Genomic DNA, 19,211 nt, shown 5'->3' with positions numbered 1-19,211 from the left:
AAAAAATTAGGGATACAAAATTGGGAAATTAGAGGGCTGCAAATTTTTTTTGAAAGATAAGGTATTCAAGCTCTCCCATGTCACCATAACCAAAAGGACGAGCCAGGCCAGCTCGTTGCTTCTCCATGGTGTGTTTGACCCAAAAAACCAGACCTTTGTGCTTCCATTCTCTCAATGACATCTTTTGGGACGCCATGGTTCACCACCTTGAAGAAGCCATGCTCTTCACAGGCTTCCACAATTTGTTCCGATAGCCTTGACCTATTGTAATTTGATAGATCGATTGTGGGAATTCCTACTGCCTTCGTCTTCTTGGTTCGTATTGATGAAGGATTGGGAAAGTTTTGCATCCTTTTTAAAAGTCTCCATTTCCTTATCTCTATCTACATTTTTAAAAATAAAAAAAATTCAATTATGAGCCACACAAATTGGGGACTCAATTATTGTAGGAAGATGACAATTTCATGTGTATCAACAGTTGTATCCCTAAAAAAAATTGTTTTGTTTTCACAATCAATGGTTTCTTGACATTTCAACTGACCTTACATAGATAGAAAGGTCCATAGCTCATCAAGACGAACAAGAAGTTCAAAGAAGTCCAACAAATTCAGGAAAATGGAGACTTAGAGCAGTGGCGAGCAATCAGCCAGGTTTCATTGTTGATGTGTAACCCTTGAGCTGATATCTTGAAGGCGAAGTTACAAATTCTTTGAATTTCATTTTATAAGTTTTTAATTTCCTGATGTAATCTGAGCCATTGGATCATAGTCCAAGTGGTCTCTTATCTAGCCTAATCTAAGTGTCAGATTATGACAAGTGGAATCATCTCATAGGATAATAGGATCAAAGGCTAGGATTTAATCTTTGTGTAAATCTGTTAGAGAAGCATCTCACTTCTCTCTCTCATATACGATATACTTGAATAGTGGAATGAAATGAATAGTTGTACCTTCAGCAATATTGCAGCTCCATAATCGCATTTTCTCTGCAACTCTCCTTCTCTCCAAAACACTCAAATCTCCATAAAAACTAAATACCAAAAGCTATGAATTCTAACATGTATCAGAGCCAGGTTCAATTGCCTAAACTGGGCGTGAATCTGTGAACAACGAATTGGAATTGATTCGAGCTGAGCTGTGGGTTCTTGAATCCAATGTCTCATATGGCAGGATCGGGCACCGCTGAGCTTCGCACGCCAATCTTCAACGGAGAAAACTATGAGTTCTGGAGTATTCAGATGAAAACCATTCTGAAATCTCATGGGTTATGGGATTTTGTTGAAAATGGTTTCGATGCTTCAGATCCAAAGAAGGAGAAGAAGAAGGTAGAAGAGATTGAGGTCGCTGAAGTGGAGAAGCCTATGATGACAGAAATTCTGATGAAGGATACTCGCGCACTTGGGTTAATCCAAGGTGCCGTCTCAGACCAAATCTTCCCCAGAATTTTGAACGAGGAGACCTCAAAGGGTGCTTGGGACATTCTGAAGCAAGAGTTCAGAGGAGATCAGCAAGTAAGGAGCGTAAAATTACAAGGTTTGCGTCGTGAATTTGAATACACTCGTATGAAAGATAGTGAGTCATTATATGTATACCTTACTAGACCGTTTGATATAATGAATCAAATGAAGAGTTATGGTGAGGATCTGTCTAGGGAGAGAGTTGTGCAAAAATTGTTGATTAGCTTGCCTAGATCATATGACCCTATTTGCTCTGTGATTGAATACTCTAAGGATCTTGAAACTCTTGAGGTTCAAGAGGTCGTTGCTTCTTCGAAAATCTTTGAGCTCAGATTGGATAGACATACTGAAGACTCTACAGAAAAGGCTTTTGCTAGTCTAAACGTTGGAGGAAAAAATCCTGCGAGTGGAGGTAATTCTAGAAATCAAAAGTCTCAGAAAAACTGGAAATCCAAAGGGAAGAAATGGGATAATAAGCCTAATTCTACTTCCAAACCAAATGCCTCTAATGATGGAAACAAGACAGCCTGTAAACACTGTGATAAACTGTATTATGGCAAGTGTTGGTTTGAAGGGACGCCTAAATGCACATGTTGTGGGATGTTTGGGCATGTGCTCAGAGATTGCAATGGAAATAAACCTGTACAGAAGGTGAACTATGCAAACCAGGTTGAAGAAACTGGTACTTTGTTCTATGCATGTAATGTTGTGACAAATGTGAAGGTGAACCATTCATGGTACATTGATAGTGGTTATAGTAACCACATGACAGGTGATGAAAGGTTGCTAGTTAACATTCAAAGGAATCTGACTTCCAAGGTGAATATGGGAACTGGAGAAATTGTGCAGGTTGCAAGAAAGGGAACTCTTGTGATAGAGACCAAATTGGGAAGGAAGCACATTCAAGAAGTGATGCTTGTTCCTGGACTTGAAGAGAATCTGCTTAGTGTTGGACAGATGTTGGAACATGGTTACTATCTGGTGTTTGGAGGAAATGTAGTAAACATCTTCGATGGTTGGTCACTAGACAATCTTGTTGCTAGAGTTCAGATGACAAACAACAGGTGCTTTCCTCTTATAATGATGCCTGCAAATCAGTTGGCCTTGAAAGCAAGTGTGACACACTGTCTGCAGACATGGCACAAGAGACTGGGGCATCTAAATGACAGAATCATCAAGCTGCTGGAAGATCAAGAAATGGTTCATGGGTTGCCTCATTTGGAGAAAACTTTTGTTGTGTGTGAAGGTTGCATGCTAGGAAAGCAACACAGGGATTCTTTTCCATCAGAAACTACTTGGAGAGCTAAATTTCCATTGGAATTGGTTCACACAGATATCTGTGGACCAATGCAAACTGAATCCATCTCAGGAAATAGGTACTTTCTGCTGTTCACAGACGATTGTACCAGAATGACATGGGTATATTTTATCAGGAACAAGTCAAATGCATTTGAATGCTTCAAGAAGTTCAAAGCTATGACTGAACTACAATGTGGACATAAGGTGAAAGGCTTAAGGAGTGATAGGGGTGGAGAATTTCTGTCAAATGAATTTAACAAGTATTGCAATGAACTTGGGATTCAAAGACAGTTAACTATGGCATATTCTCCTCAACAGAACGAAGTGGCTGAGAGGAAGAATAGAACCGTGGTGGAAATGGCAAAGTCCATGCTGCATGAAAAGGGCCTTCCTTACGAGTTTTGGGCAGAAGCTGTGAACACAGCAGTATACATACTTAATAGATGTCCCTCTAAGTCTCTCAAGAAGATAACTCCATTTGAAGCATACACTGGCAGAAAACCAGGTATTTCACTTATGAAGATTTTTGGATCACTATGCTATGTGCATGTTCCTTCAGCACTAAGGCATAAGCTTGAAGAAAACAGTCACAAATGTATCTTTGTGGGTTATGGACTCTATGAAAAAGGGTACAGGGTATTTGATCCAAGTTTTAGAAAGATCATCTTGTCCAGAGATGTAATCTTTGATGAGAATGCTTCATGGAAGTGGGATAACACTGATAAAAGTGAAATTAGAGTCCCAATGGTTGCTGATAGTCAAATGGCAGATTGTAGTGAAGGACAGAAGCAAGTTGAAGTCTGTGAACCAAGTCAAACCTTGGATACATCAACTCAAGTGGATGAAGTTATTACACCACAGAGTGAGGATGTGTTTGAAAGCTCTCAAGCAATAGACCATACACCACAGAAATGGAGAAGCATAAATGAGATTATGGCTCGGTGTAACATGTGCATTGTAGAGCCTGAGAGCTATGAAGAAGCTGCTCTAGATGAGTCATGGAAAAATGCAATGAAATCTGAGCTGGAAATGATTGAGAAAAACAACACATGGAAGCTAGTTGACAGACCATTTGACAAGCCAATCATTGGTGTTAAGTGGGTCTATAAAACCAAGCTGAACCTTGATGGATCTGTGCAAAAGAACAAGGCCAGACTGGTGGCAAAAGGCTATTCTCAAAAACCTGGAATAGACTACAATGAAACATTTGCTCCAGTAGCAAGGTTGGATACTATTAGGATCTTGATAGCACTTGCTGCACAGAAGGAATGGAACTTGTATCAATTGGATGTAAAATCCGCTTTTCTGAATGGAGTTCTAAAGGAAGAAGTTTATGTTGAGCAACCACAAGGATTTGTGAAGGAAAACGAACAAACCAAGCTGTATAAGTTGAACAAGGCTTTGTATGGGCTGAAGCAAGCTCCAAGAGCTTGGTATGATGAGATAGATTCCTATATCAGTAAGGCAGGGTTCAAGAAGAGCTCTAGTGAAGCAACACTTTATGTCAAACCCAGAAAAGCCTTAGGTATCATCATTGTCTCACTCTATGTGGATGATATTGTATATACTGGAAGTTGTCCAAAACTACTTGAAGAGTTCAAGAATGATATGATGCAGCATTATGAGATGACTGATCTGGGGTTACTTCATCATTTTCTTGGCATGGGGGTAGTACAAACAGATAAAACGATTTTTATTCACCAAAAGAAATATGCAATGAAGCTCATTGAGAAGTTTGGAATGAAAGATTGCAAATCTGTGGCAACACCACTAGCTGTGAATGAGAAGTTATGCAAGGTAGATGGCAGTGAAGCAGCAAATGAGAGTGAATATAGACAGGTTGTAGGCAGCTTACTATACTTGACTGCTACAAGGCCGGATATAATGTTTGCTTCTAGCTTACTTGCTAGATTTATGCACAACCCCACAAAGAAGCATATGGGAACAGCCAAGAGAGTGTTGAGATACATTCAGGGCACTCTTGACTTTGGAATTGAATTTGTAAAAGGAAAAACAACTCTCTAATAGGGTACTGTGACAGTGACTGGGCAGGAAGTGAGGATGACATGAGAAGCACTTCAGGGTCTGCTTTTACACTAGGATCTGGTATGTTTTCATGGGCATCGATCAAACAGAACACAGTGGCACTGTCCACTGCAAAAGCAGAGTATGTCAGTGCTGCAGAAGCAACATCACAGGCTAAATGGCTAAGGTTTGTGCTTGAAGACTTTGGAGAGGAGCAAGTGGAAGGCACACCAATTTTGTGTGATAACACCTCTGCCATAGCAATGGCAAAGAATCCAGTTCTTCATCAGAAAACTAAGCACATCAGTCGAAAGTTTCATTTCATCAGAGAAGCTATTCACCCAAAAGAGATCGAACTTGTTTACTGCAAAATAGAAGATCATATCGCAGATATATTGACCAAGGCTTTGCCAAAAGATCGATTTGCCTGTCTAAGAGGACTACTTGGTGTGAAATCTGCTAGAGGGTTAGAAGGGAGTGTTGTTGTGTAACCCTTGAGCTGATATCTTGAAGGCAAAGTTACAAATTCTTTGAATTTCATTTTATAAGTTTTTAATTTCCTGATGTAATCTGAGCCATTGGATCACAGTCCAAGTGGTCTCTTATCTAGCCTAGGATCTAAGTGTCAGATTATGACAAGTGGAATCATCTCATAGGATGATAGGATCAAAGGCTAGGATTTAATCTCTGTGTAAATCTGTTAGAGAAGCATCACACTTCTCTCTCTCATATACGATATACTTGAATAGTGGAATGAAATGAATAGTTGTACCTTCAGCAATATTGCAGCTCCATAATCGCATTTTCTCTGCAACTCTCCTTCTCTCCAAAACACTCAAATCTCCATAAAAACTAAATACCAAAAGCTATGAATTCTAACATTCATTCCTCTCACTACATGAATAATAAGAGAAGAAGAATATGCTAAAGTTGTGTTTATGTTGTACTGACAAATTCAATGGTTGTTTTAGATGCACTGTGCCATTCAATTCCATTGATCATACTTAACATTAACTACCTCAAATTTGTGCAGGTCTATTGCAACAGCCGGAGGCAACTCTAGCATCAGCAAGGTATTTTGTAGGTGTGGCGAAGGGTGGAAATGTGTCATCACTAGGACCGAAGGACCGGATGCCGGCAAGGCCTTCTTCAACTGTGGTGACAATTGCACCTGTGTTATGTATGTCAATCAGCACACAAATAAACCAGTCTAAGTTATTATAAGCGTTGCTCTCACCAATTGCTTGTTTACTGAGTTTCACTTGTACAAACTACAAAGTGAATTGAGACTAATGCCCAGTTCTTTCTACAGATATGCAGATGGGACAATGACTAAGGACGTTGTGTCGCAGGAGGTAGAAAAGTTGGTGCAAGCGAAGCATACAGTGAGTGTGGTGAAGGCTGGAAATGTGTCATCTCCAAGGTTGAAGGGCCTGATGCTAGCACGGGCTTCTCTAAATGTTCTAATGGTTGCACCTATGTGACTGATGCTTGAAGGCTGTTGAGAAAGTGCATATGTAGAACTTGGTGCTATTGTTTGTAGAAAGCAGTCCCCTAGAGGATTGTGTGTGACCACAAATGGTGGCCATAGTTTGCTTCGGCAACTCATTTAATATGGTTCTGTAAAACATGGTGTTGAGGCCCAAAAAATCCATGGTTGGGCCCGGATAAATTCCTAGCCCAAAGCGATATATTATTGGGAAAAGACTCAATTTGGAGCGTGCAAAAATCTGCCATGCACGAGTTATACTTCGCATGCCATGCCAAATAAAATCCATCATGCTAGGAACTGAGATTAAAATTATAAAAACGTATTTGGCTTTGCGAATCCATGCTTACTATCTTATCAAGCATCATAATTAAAAGCATGCCAAGCAACATGCCATGCCAAGTGGGGAAATTATTATTTCACACCCAATCGCACTACAAGCTTAAGTGGGCCCAAGCCACTCAAATGCCCGGGGCTTGCTTGAGTGGGTTGTGGTATGGATGGTAACAAGTTATCATGGGGCCCATCGATTGGGTCGAGAAATGGAAGTCTTGGGTCGCTTGGGGGCCTCGGGACTCAAGCCCATTTCTTAGGCCCAAACGTGGGTAAGCACAAGAGAGAAAGTAACCCATTGCCTCAACTAGAATAGCCCAACCAAAATAGCCCCATTGCTCCAACTAGAATAGCCCAACCAAAATAAGCCCATTGCCCCAATTAGAATAAACCAACTAAAAGGCCCAACACTTGATCAAAATATCACATCCATTGGATGAATCATGTGGTGGACTTAAAAAGCCTATGAAATTAGAATAAAAAGGCAGAATCAGACCTAGCACTCAGTTTGAAGACAAAACCACAAAGGAACGTTGGAAGTCCACACATGAAGGGGTTGCTGGGAGGCTTGGGAGCAAGTTCCAAGCAAAAATCCTTCAAGGAACCAAAGGATATTAGCACGCAAGGAGGGATGCAATCTCTTAAACCAGCAGGCGCACCCACTTTCTTTCCTTCATCAGATTTGGCCATGGAAGGGGGAAGAAAGAGGAGAAAGAAGATGGGTGAAAAGGGGAAGCTCCCTTCTGAGGCAGCCGCTGGAAGAAGCTTGAAGCACCCAAAACCTCTGATTTTGTGGGATTGGACAAGAGCTGGCCTTGCCACCATGAAGTAAGTCAGGAAAGAGGAGAAGAAAGAAGGAGGAAAGCTTAGCTAGATTGGGAAGAAACCATTAGGGTTTCTTGGAGAAGAACAAACCCCAGCAACTATAAATAGGGCCTCTTCTACCCAACACAAGGGACACTTCAGAGAGCAAGCTTCCTCTCCCTCACCTGCAAACTTAGTAATTTTCGTGCTTTTTGGGTCTATTACTCTTATTTCCCCCATTTTTCCCTTCTGGCAGGCTGCTCAGAGTCACTGCCAAGCTGCCGGAAGATATACTCAAGCCACCCATTTCTCTCTTTTCCCTCATTCTCAGCCAAACCTCTCTGCTAATTCTTCATTTCCTACCTCAATACCTATTTTCCCCTAAGAATACTCAGTTTTCTCCCATGCCATAATCTTCTCATGCAAAGCTAGAAGATTTATCTGTAATTTGTTGTTATTTTTATTGGTGAAGATAACCAAAATACTTCCTAAGGCCTTGCTGCCCTTTCGAAGCATTTTGGGGCTTAATTTTCGAACTCAGACACAAAGGGGCAATTTCACATATCTGCTCATCCTTTACAGCAGCCCAAGCCCATTCGTCTGGCTGCTGGAACAAAAAGACCCCCACACGAATTACAGATAAAAATAAAGGGCCGGTAGAAGCTTGCTTCCTCATGTACTAGGATTAGCAATTGCTGCATTATGAAATGCATGTTGTACTCTACTGTGCGTTTTTAGCCCTTAACCCTCTGTTTGGATGAGGGAAAATAACTCGGAATTTAGCTAAAAGTCGGGAATTTAAGATGAGAAATTGACAATTCCCTTGTTTGGCAATTTAAGCGCGGAATTTATTAAATGACGCCCGGAAAAAATCGTGGAAATTGAGACATCAAATTCCCGAGTTTAATTTCCATAGTGCGGGAATTCATATTTTCCGTTGTGCCAAAATTTAAATAAATAAAAAACACCAAAATTTTCATGAAAAAAAAAAAAACGCCAAACTTAAAAACAGCACCAAGTTTGGAGCTGACTGCCTTGTCGCTTTATAAACCTATGAAACCCTGAACAACAGATTCCCTTGTCGCTTTATAAAAAAAAGCTGCGAGCCAGAGAAGTAAGAAGCATCATAAAAAAGCTGTGAGCCAGAGAAGGAGAAGGAGTTCTTCTTGGGTTACACGTCTCTCTGGATCAAGTTTGAAGGTTAGTCTTCAAGCCTTTCTCTCCTTCAATTTATATTTCTATTTTAGGGTTACCATGGTTTCTGAATGACTATCAAAATTGGGTGTTTCTGAATAAATTTATGAATGTGTTGAATGGGTTTTGTGATCTTTGCATTTACTGATGCCTAAAGTCGCTTTTGTCATAGTGATGTCTTAATTCTTATCTACGTTTTACTTCAACTGCTGTAATAATCCTTCTGTGGTAAGAGCATTCTTAAGTGAGCAGCAAAGCAAAGCATGTAATAAGTACTAATGATGTTTCTTTAAGCTTGAACCATGAGTTTGCTTTCAGGAGATACTTTAGTACCATAGTTAAGTTTCAAACTCGTCAATTTGAGGATGTGGGATTTAACTAGACTATTCCCTTTTTAATGGTATCCATTTAAACCAGCAAAGGAAGTCGTGATTTACTCTGTAGTTGTTTTGTGTTTTTGTGTTTTTGTCTTCTCTGTTGTCTATATCATTTCCTACTCCGTAGTTATTTAATTCACACATATAAACAGGTATGGCTACTGTTAATATTGATAACATGTTAAAGAGGTTAAGACTGAAGCGTGCTATAGTGAAGAGACGGAAAATTATTGTCTGTACAATGATCTCTTTTATGGTTACGCTAGTACAATGGTATTATGATAATTTTCGTGTTAAAGAGCCTTCACATGATTGGGATGAAGAAAGGCAATCTTATTTGAACCGTATGTATAATGGAAAAGAAGTTTATTGTATTGATCAATTTCGAATTAGCAAAAGTACGTTCAAAAAGTTATGCAGAATTTTAGAAGAAAATGGTGGGTTGGTTCGAACAAGAAATATTTCAATTGAAGAATCTGTAGCAATATTTTTGAAAATAATTGCTCACAACTTGAAATACAGAGTCATTGGTTTTGACTATTACCGTTCAATCGAAACAATTAGTCGGCAATTTAACAGAGTCTTATATGCCGTGATGAGAATTAGTGAAGAATACATAAAATTCCAGCCAAGTACTGTTGGGAGTTCTAAAAGAAGCAAATGGCAATGGTTTGAGGTACTTATCTAAAGTTTCATACTTATACTTTTTTATTTTATTTTTCAACTAGTTATCTTAAGTTTCATACTTATACTTTTGTATATTTCATGTTTAGAATTGTCTTGGGGCACTTGATAGAACTCACATTCCGGTAACAGTGTCGGCAGAAGAAAGACCAAGATATCGAAATAGGAAGGGCGATCTCTCCACTAATGTTTTAGGCGTTTGTGCTCCAGATTTAAGATTTATTTATGTATTACCTGGATGGGAGGGCTCCGCATCTGATGCTCATATATTGCGAGATGCTTTACGTAGGAACAACCGATTTCATGTTGCAAGAGGTAAGTTATAATACTAGTTTTAAATTAGATTGATATTCTTTCCTCCTTTTTTTTCAATACAAGCTAGCTCTTTATATCTAATTTGCTTTTTAAAATTTCTTATTGTAGATAAGTGCTATCTTGTGGATGTACCGGGAAGAATACGTGAAGGTAAATATATTAAAAGTTATTATTTTTTTTAAAATCATGTGCTTTTTTTTTCTTTTTGTTGTTAAAGAGTACTTATAAGATTCTTATTTGACTTTGATTATTTGTTTGGTAGTCTCATGACGATGCTAGAGGTTTTCGATTTAAAGTTATAGAAAATTGGGATGATATAGTAGATTTGTGTGGCAAAGATAGAGCCACTGGAGAGGGCGCTGAAACAGGTGCAGATGCAACTGAGGTTATGACTCCTACTAATGAAGTTGATCATGTTGATTTGGATGGTGATACACAAGATTTAGAAGATATTCATGTTATTGATGATATTTCACCAACCTCAACAAATGGTTAAAAGAGAAAAAATCATGCATCAAATTCTTTTGGTATTCTTCCTACAAAGAAAAGAGGTGCTGTCAAAGATGTTATTGCTGATTCAATTGCTAGAATGGCTTTATCATTTGAAGAGTTTATCCGTGCTGATACTAAGAACCTTGATCCAACAGATGTATATGATGAAGTACAAGCAGTACCAGGTCTTAGTGAAAATGAACAACTCAAAGCATGTGCTTGGCTGATAGAAAATGACAAACAATTTCAGATGCTGAAGGCACTCCCAACTGAGAAAAAAAAGAGTATGTTGCTGATGTTTATTGCACGTGGGGAGTGATTTGGTTTGGTAATATGCTCTGTTTGTTTAAGTTGAGTTATTTAGTTCATCAAACAATATGTTATTTTATACTTCGAGGAATACCTTCTATGTCGGTTATCAGTTTTTTTGTTCTTTTGAAATATTTAATTTCTGTCATTTATAATTTACATGAGCTATCCAAACATTGAAATTTTCAATTTCTGTCATTTACAAAATCCGGCATACATAAATCCAAACACTGAAATCTTCAATTGCCATAAATTGAAATGACGGAAATCTAAATTTCGTCATTTTAGAATTCTATGTAATTTGCAATTCTTTCATCCAATCGGATGGTATTGGTATTGTTTGTTTTATTTAGGCCGGGCACGGTTCAGGTCGGGTCAAATTTTGTGTGACCCATGGGCCGAACCAAGTAAGACATCGGTTCTTGGGTCGAGTCGGGTCTAAACTCAAAGCTGAAAATGAGCCGACCCTATAGGCTCTGGTTCGGTTTTGGTTTTTCGGTCAGTTTTGAGCTTTTGCCCAATACTAGTTTTTTGAGCCCAAATCACTTTTTGGTCAAAATCTTTTTTTTTTTTCCTTCTGTCAAATTGCCAAAACCTAATCAGTATTAATAGGCCCAAATCAATTTTTTCTACTCTTTCAAATGCTGAAATCATGCAAATTCAAGTATAATCCATAAAAATATTCATTATTCAAAGCTAAGTTTCTAAACAATTAAATCAATCACAAATTCACACAATCATCAACCAACCAAGGAAGTAGAACGACTTACAAACCATCACAAAAAAATACACACAAATAAAGCAAGAAATCCAAATTATAATGATTACAACCCATCACAAAATTATAACAAATATCCTTCCAAGACATCTGCATCCATCCATCCAAAAGCCTTGACAAAGCAACCCGCATTCATCTGTCAAAAAATACACTTGTATCAGTCAACAATCAATCACCAAACATATAATTTCAGTAAAAATAGAAATAAATTGTTTGCTCATCTTCAAAACCTTTCAAAGTTTAACAAACGAACATGTCAAAAATCATGAACTACTACTCTTGAATAAGAAATAGATAAACAACTAAATTACATAACCTCATATTAGAGCTTTATAAAAGTAAACATAGGCACTAGAGGAATTATTAGAGCTTTATGCCCACCCCTAGTTTTATTCGTCCAAAAATAAAAATTGTGTGTTTTATTATGTATCATGAAATGCATGTTTTATTCTGCTTTGTGCGCTTTTAGCCTTTCAGGCACAGTTCTTACTCCACGACAACTACTACTACTTGATGCACCAAAGACACTAATCTCTGCTAAGGACTGATGAGGCACTGAAGAATAGCCATCATCATCGGTGATGCTCGATTAAAATCTTCTTTTTCTGATTGTTGAAGCCAAAAACTGGTTCACAAGCTTTAAGGGCCAACTTAGTAATTTTATGCCTTCGGTATCCTTGTGGTCTCGGTATGGAGAGCAATCTGCAAAAGTAGCAAACGCTCGGTAAGACCTTGGGCACCGGTATGGTACCGGCCGAAGGCTCTCCGATGCTTAAGTAAGTTCGGGATTAGAAAGTTCAACTGACAGATCAATAGGCTTGTATACCGTAAGTTCTGATTACCTCTGTTTCGGGGTAATTGGCCTCTTTTATAGGCCTTGGGAGATGTGCACTTTGTTGATAATTTCGATGTGGGACTGTGGACGTCGCTTGGGAGCATGCCACGTGTCCCAGGGGAGTGTGTTGCCCTAATGGACGTCGCTTACAAGCAACTCACATACCTATCTCGGCAACACAAAACTAGGTCTCAAGAAAGTTGAAGACTCAGATGAGGTATATATGGCCTATCTTTCCCTCAATGCGGTGGGCTCGTTATGTCTCTTGGGTGAAAGATAACTTATTTACATGCAATTGCTTCTGTAGCCTACAACCCTAATGAAAATGAAGATTGGTGAAAATTCTAACACATTGCTATTGGCTTCAGAACTGCCACCCTCTATGGAAATTTAATTCACAAAAGTTGACACAGTGTTTATGACTGGAATTGTCCTAATGCAAGGTCTGATTGTTTGCTTCAAATTCAGATTGGTTTCTTAGCTGTGCCTACTTATGCAGATGAACAAGATTCTATAATTTGGTTTTTTTTTTTCTTTTTTTTTTTCACTTAATCACACTTGAATTCTCTAATTCAAAAATAATAAAAATAAAAAATGAAACCTGAATTGATCAAATAAATAGATAAATGAGCAACTCACTAACACAGAGCCTCTCTTGCTAAACAATAAGAATTCATAATCACCAAGTTTAAAATTAATCAAAGATTACGTATTTAATGTAACAGAGCAAGAACACATTGACCTTTCCGAAACTGCCTTTTTCCTCACATTCCGGACACAAAATGCCGGATGTCCTCAAGAATGTCGCGACCCTGGCAAGGACTATCTTGTATTTTCACGTACCCTTTGGCCTCCTTCTCCGTGTACTCACTCAAACCCGCCTTCCCATTTCTCTCCCACATCGCAGGCCCAAAGCTTCTGTGCGCGTAATACGCCTGAGCCTCCACCAAAACGACCTCGTCGCCGTCGGCCTGGAGCACGTCAACAGGGAGGCGCTCGTAGTGCTCGATGCTCGTGCCCTCCAACTCGTCGAATCGGGCGAGTCCTCGGGTCGAGACGGAGTAGAGCTCGCCCTTGATCCGGTGACCCGACCCGGGGAGGTTGATCAGGTAGGGGATTCCGTAGGGTCCACAGACGAGCGGGTAAGAATGGCGGGTGATGTAGGGGCCTAATAAAACGGCGTCGTCGTGATTGATGAGGTCCTGCGTTAGCTTGTGGTTGGGGAAGCCTTGTTTGAGTGTGCCGTAGGCGAAGATTAGATGGGGTTTGGCGTCGTCCTTCAAACCTTCAGCCATTGGAGCGCAGAGAGAGGAAAAACTGCAAAATGAATCAATTTATGGGAACGACTTTTGTTCTATTTTATTTGTTTTATTAGAATTCAGAATTGTTCGAGCAAGAAAAGGGATTTCAGAGTAAGGCCCAGTTCAAATCCAATATCACAAAAAAAACCCACCAGACTGGGCCTCCTCGTCTAACTAACTAAGCCCTGGCAAAAGAGATGGTCCAATTCCAACATTATTGAGATTTTTTTATAGAAAATTTAGATTCAATATTAACAAGGGGTTTTTTTTTTTTTTTTTTTTGGCTTAAATGCAAAAATGATCCATGTGTTTTACCACGTTGGTCAATGTAGTCCATGTGTTTTCAATTTGGCCAATTTGATCTTTGTGTTTAGGATCGTTAGCCAATATTGCCAATTCCGTTTATTTTCTGTTAGAATAACTCAAAAACTATTTAAATATTAATATAAAAAAACATAATTGTTTCAATACAATTTAAAAATAAAAACATAAGATAAGAACTAAAACAAAAAAAAAAGAAGGGAAAGACACCACCATGCAGCCACCGCCACCCTTCTCTCTTTCTTCCTAACAACCACCCACCACCCGTTTGGCAACCCCATGTCTGACCCACCCAACTCTAGGCCATGTTTGGTGTACTGGACAGGATTGGATATATCCAATTAAAGTAGATATGAGTCCAGTCCGCTGTTTGGTGGGCTTAAGTGGATCATGGACCGGTTAGGATTCAATTTTTTTTTTTCGGATAACAGTCTAGTATACGTTGGCTTTCTAGACATGAGTTTCGAAGATTGATGTGGAAACCAACTATCATCTTCTCTTCTCTCGTGTCGTCTCCCTCAGCAAGTCCTGCTGAAAAAATAGAATTTTTTAAAATATAAAATTTTCCAGTCTAGTCCCAAAAAGGATGACATCAAACAATAGATAGGATTAAAAGTTTGGTCTAGTCTCAACCAGTCCAGTTCATAATAAAAGCCCAATCCAGTCTGATTCTATCTGGCCCACCAAACGAGGCCTTAGTCTCTTTCTCTCTATCTCTATCTCAATAACAACCCCTACCCTCACCATTCCCAAGCCATTTTCCTCATCCCCAGCCACTCCCCAAATATTCTGCCTGATCTCCACCCCATATTTGCCTAACAGGTCGTTGCCCCACTCCCCCTTCTCCATCTCTCCCCTTCCCTCGTACCCCTCTACTTATCACCCCCCCTTCCCACTTCTCCACCTCCCATCCCCGACAACCCAAATCCTTTTTTTTCAAGTTTTTTCTTCTAATGTTATATTTTACTTTTGGGAAATTTGCATAAATACCACCTGAACTTTTAAGCATGTGCGTCATTACCACCTGAACTTTTAATTTTTATTTTTAACCACCTGAACTTTGTAAAGTGTTGCAATCCACCACCTACGTCTAACTCCGTTAAAATTTCCGTTAAGTTTAAGGGTATTTTTGTCAATTAACTATAACAAAGAATAATTATATTAAAAAATAGAATTAAAAATACAAAAAAATAAAGCTAACCTCCATATCTCTCTCTCTTCTCTCTACTCCATCGTCTTTATTCCACCAAATATCATATCAAATTGCAATGGCCCATTGATTTTGTTGCCTTCCTATATTTCCTTTTTTTTTTTGCCAAAGCCTTCTTGCATTCATTTCATGGCTTGCACTATTTGTTCAAAGGCTTGTCCTTCATTTCAATGGAAGTTCGCATATCCAAAAAATAAAAATTCAGACTGCAGTTACTCTCTCTCTCACCCTCAATCCAGCAAATTCAAAAAATTTAACATCAAAACTAGAATTTAAATTTTGTAACTTCATCATGGGTTTTGGGAAGGAATCAATTGCATTCCTAGTATATATAAATATCCCAAAAAGGTACTAAACATCTGCAATTGACAAACAAGTTCTAGGAATGTCTAAATTCAAGTACCAAAACACCAGTGCATGCAGTCCTTATACAGGACATGCCTATATAATAAACTACAAATTAATTAGAAAACAGAAATATAACCAAGAAATTAAGTCCTCTATGATTTCTAAATCTTTGTCTTCTTAGCAGGAGACTTGAGCCTAAATTTCCTTGTTGTGTTGGTTGTCACAGAAGAAACGGGTTGTGATTCCATTGGCAAGCTAGAGCTTGGTTGGTATGTTGATGTACTTGCTAAATTTGGTTGAATTGTTCTTTCACTGATAGTGCCTGCTTGGCCTCTTGATGCACTTGGTCTTTTTGCCTACAAATAAATTCAGTAATTATAAACATATATAATGTGCTTGCAAATGATATGTTTGAAAACCAATCAAGCTAAATACCTTATTGATAGTGCTTGGTTGGCCTCTTGATGCACTTGGTCTTTTTGCCTACAAATAAATTCAGTAATTATAAACATATATCATGTGCTTGCAAATGATATGTTTGAAAACCAATCAAGCTAAATACCTTATTGATATTGTTGGCACCACCTCTTTTATCGCACTTTCTCTTGTTGTGGCCATGCTCCCCACAAATGGAGCATTTTATTTTGACATGGAAGGATCTTGATAGCTTAGATCCAGTAGGTGCTGCTGGTTTCTCATCTTTCTCTCTTGCCCTCACTTTTTTGGGTCTCCCAGGTTGCTTATGATACACAGGGGGCAAGATGGGAGGAAAGTTAGTGTGTTCCCACAGCTCTTCATTGGCTATAGGGTGAATAAAAGGTCCATAAGCCCTTTTCCATGATGCCTTCTTATAACATGAATGTATATACTTGACAGGATCTTCATGCCTTCTACAAATGCAAGCTATTGCATGTCCACAAGGAATTCCAGTCAAATTCCACCCTCTACATGTGCAAGTGTGCTTAGCCAGATCAACTGCAAATTGAACCCCACTCATATGCACCACTTGATACATTTTTTGTCCTGCCAAATGAGCAATGCACTTACTGCTTTCTACCTTATTCTTCTCAACGATCGTATGGATCCTTGGCCCAATATCACCATGCCATTTGTCACATGCTTCCCTCTGTTTAGCCATCCTCAACATCATATACATTCTCAGAGTTTCCAACATAGTCAAAATAGGTTTATCCCTTGCATCCAGTATGGCACTATTGAATGCCTCACACAAGTTATTTAGCAAAATGTCACATTTTGGGTGCTCAGAGAAATGTGATCTGCTCCAGTAGTGTGCATTTTCCTTTTTAAGCCACTTATATGCTTCATCATCCAACTTTTGTAAACTACTCATCTCAACATCAAACCAAGGCACTGTTGTTGCCCTTGCTGCTGCCCACAACCTTTGCTTCAATTCTAAACCCTTGTGTAGTACTTTGAAGTTGTTGTAAAGGTGCCTAACACAATGCCTATGTTCTGCACTAGGAAACAATGTCTCTACAGAAGGTATTAAACCTTTCTGTTTGTCAGTGATAAACACCCAACTCAACCCATTGTTGATCCCAACATCATTCTTAAATAAATCCAAGAACCAAGTCCACGTGCTCTTATTCTCAATCTCAACAATAGCATAGGCTATGGGATACATTCCATTATTCCCATCAATTCCCACAGCAGCTAGAAGTTGCCCTGGATGTGGACCTTTTATGTGACACCCGTCTAAACCCACAATAGGTCTACAACCCTCAATAAATCCCGTTTTCAAGGCTGCAAAACATATGTATAGCCTATGAAATCTGACTTTCTCACCTTCCAATTCTGTTTTCAACATAATTGTACTTCCAGGATTGGACCTCTTAAGCTCTTCACAGTAATCTCTAAGTATGGAATACTGCTCTTGGTAGGAACCCTCAAGCTTCTCATTTACTATTGATCTTGCTCTATATGCTTTCCACCTTGAGATTTGTGCCATATAATCTTTCCTCACCATAGCTTTCATTGTCTTGACATCCATTTTTGGATTAATGGATAAATCGTCAGCATATCTATCAGCCAACCAAGTACTAGTCACACTTGTATTGTTTTCATCAGTTCCACATGTGTGATTTGGAACTAATGTTTTAACATGTAAAGGGGAATGTCTGTCAGACAAGTCATTAGAAGAAGCATACACAGACCAAGGGCATGGCTCGGCTTTACAAACAGCCTTAACCTTATACCAATCATTTATTTTGAACTTGTAAGACCTACAATGGTTAACGAAATGCCATTTCACAGCTTCTTTGAATTCCTTGGCATTTGCAAAAACCATCCCCAAATGAAACTCTATGGTTCTAATATCAGTTTCTCTCCTGAATTGTTTAAATTTTGGCAATTTCTTCTTCATCCTTCTCCTATTCACTGTATTTGGTTCTTCATCACTAGATGAGTTCCCATCTAGGCTTTTAAGATCTTCTGAATTGTATTCATCAAACTCTTGCTCTTCTGGTCCAATCTCATTTTGTATATCTTCCTTGTTAGAACCTTCTACATTTTGGTCATATATGACATCATCTTCATTTTGCTCAAATGATACACCAAGCCCTTCTTCCTCTTGCTCATAATCAGAATCAATAAATTCATCATCAGATTCAGTGGTTGCTTCCTTTTCTTGTACATCCACATCCACCCAATTAAATTCTAGCACATCTGATTGAGGAGACTTCTCTGGCTGACGTGAGTTACTTTGCTGCCTCTCAGTTTGAAATATATCTATTTGCTGCACATAATGGTTATTAATAGATGCCTGACTCTCTAGAAGCCCACAAGAAATTCCATGAGAGAAATAAATGACAACAACTCTACTGTGAAGCAAGTTATCAAACATGTTATTAAACACCTCATCATTTGTAATACAAACCAACTTACTTTCCACCCCATTTACTCCCTCTGGCACTCTATAGTAGTATCCAACACGTTCTTGATACCCCAATTTCTTTGCAAAATCATCAAAATCGAAAGGTGACATGTAGTCTCGATTTAAGTTGTCTACCCAAACCACACTACCACCAAAATAAAAGTTGTATCCATTACCTATGTCTTGAAGTTGACCACCATGGTGTATTTCAGCAGTCCACAATGCTGGATCTAAACCCTCTGTGTATAGAACATTGAACAAACAAAAGTTACCACTATTTTTAAAATTTCAAAAATTTAACATATATATCCACAGTAATACACTATACATGATCGTAATTCTCATGTGAATTTAGTTTTATACATGCAAATAACAAACAAAACATATAATTTTTCAGAACCATCTTCATAAACCAAATAACAAATATTAGGAGCTGCTCCTTTTTGTTGAACTAACAAGGCAACGTTTTTTTATTTTATTGAAGTACATATATATGTGATGTGTGAGTCACAGCATAAAATATAAATGTGAAAATTTGACATATTCGACATAGCCCCACAGACATTCGATGCAATCTAATTGTTAAGCAAAATATCATAATAGACAAAGCAAACTACAAGATTAAACAACAATAAATTTTTTTAAAGTTACAGTAAAGTCAAAAACTATCAAGAAATTCAGAAAAACACATAAATTTAGAACCACTATTGACCATAAAACGTTACAAACTCAAACGTATCAATCACCA

The 19,211-nt window shown here is 38.5% G+C and overlaps 1 protein-coding gene and 3 pseudogenes across 2 annotated transcripts; 2 read left to right on the top strand and 2 right to left on the bottom strand.

The window, feature by feature from the left end:
• The first annotated feature begins 615 nt into the window (after positions 1–615).
• Positions 616–6,275, top strand: LOC148294399 (uncharacterized; annotated as a pseudogene).
• A 2,856-nt stretch (positions 6,276–9,131) lies between these two features.
• On the top strand, positions 9,132–10,787 carry LOC148294398 (uncharacterized; annotated as a pseudogene).
• A 649-nt stretch (positions 10,788–11,436) lies between these two features.
• On the bottom strand, positions 11,437–13,741 carry LOC110768571 (putative gamma-glutamylcyclotransferase At3g02910 pseudogene; annotated as a pseudogene). Its single transcript, XR_015835766.1, has 2 exons — positions 13,133–13,741; positions 11,437–11,691 (listed from the first exon to the last, which is right to left on the bottom strand). The product of XR_015835766.1 is annotated as a putative gamma-glutamylcyclotransferase At3g02910 pseudogene (transcript).
• Positions 13,742–15,731: 1,990 nt separating this feature from the next.
• Positions 15,732–18,789, bottom strand: LOC148294397 (uncharacterized). Its single transcript, XM_088253739.1, has 2 exons — positions 16,133–18,789; positions 15,732–15,926 (listed from the first exon to the last, which is right to left on the bottom strand). Exons 1-2 carry the CDS (start codon positions 18,572–18,574, stop codon positions 15,732–15,734), a joined length of 2,637 nt encoding a protein of 878 aa, XP_088109865.1. The 5' UTR covers positions 18,575–18,789.
• Positions 18,790–19,211: the final 422 nt, after the last annotated feature.

Source organism: Prunus avium, chromosome 5 (assembly GCF_965620075.1).
Source record: "Prunus avium chromosome 5, drPruAviu1.hap1.1, whole genome shotgun sequence".
Classification (NCBI taxonomy): domain Eukaryota; kingdom Viridiplantae; phylum Streptophyta; class Magnoliopsida; order Rosales; family Rosaceae; genus Prunus; species Prunus avium.
Note: the sequence above shows the minus strand (reverse complement) of the source record. Positions and strands in the feature narration are given on the sequence as shown.

Bases quoted from the DNA above. Each gene is read 5' to 3' on its own strand.
- LOC148294397 (XM_088253739.1), bottom strand. From the start codon at position 18,574: ATGTCACCTTTCGATTTTGATGATTTTGCAAAGAAATTGGGGTATCAA. The intron at 15,927-16,132 runs GTATTTAGCTTG...ATTTATTTGTAG, and splicing joins GTGCCAACAATATCAATAAG to GCAAAAAGACCAAGTGCATC.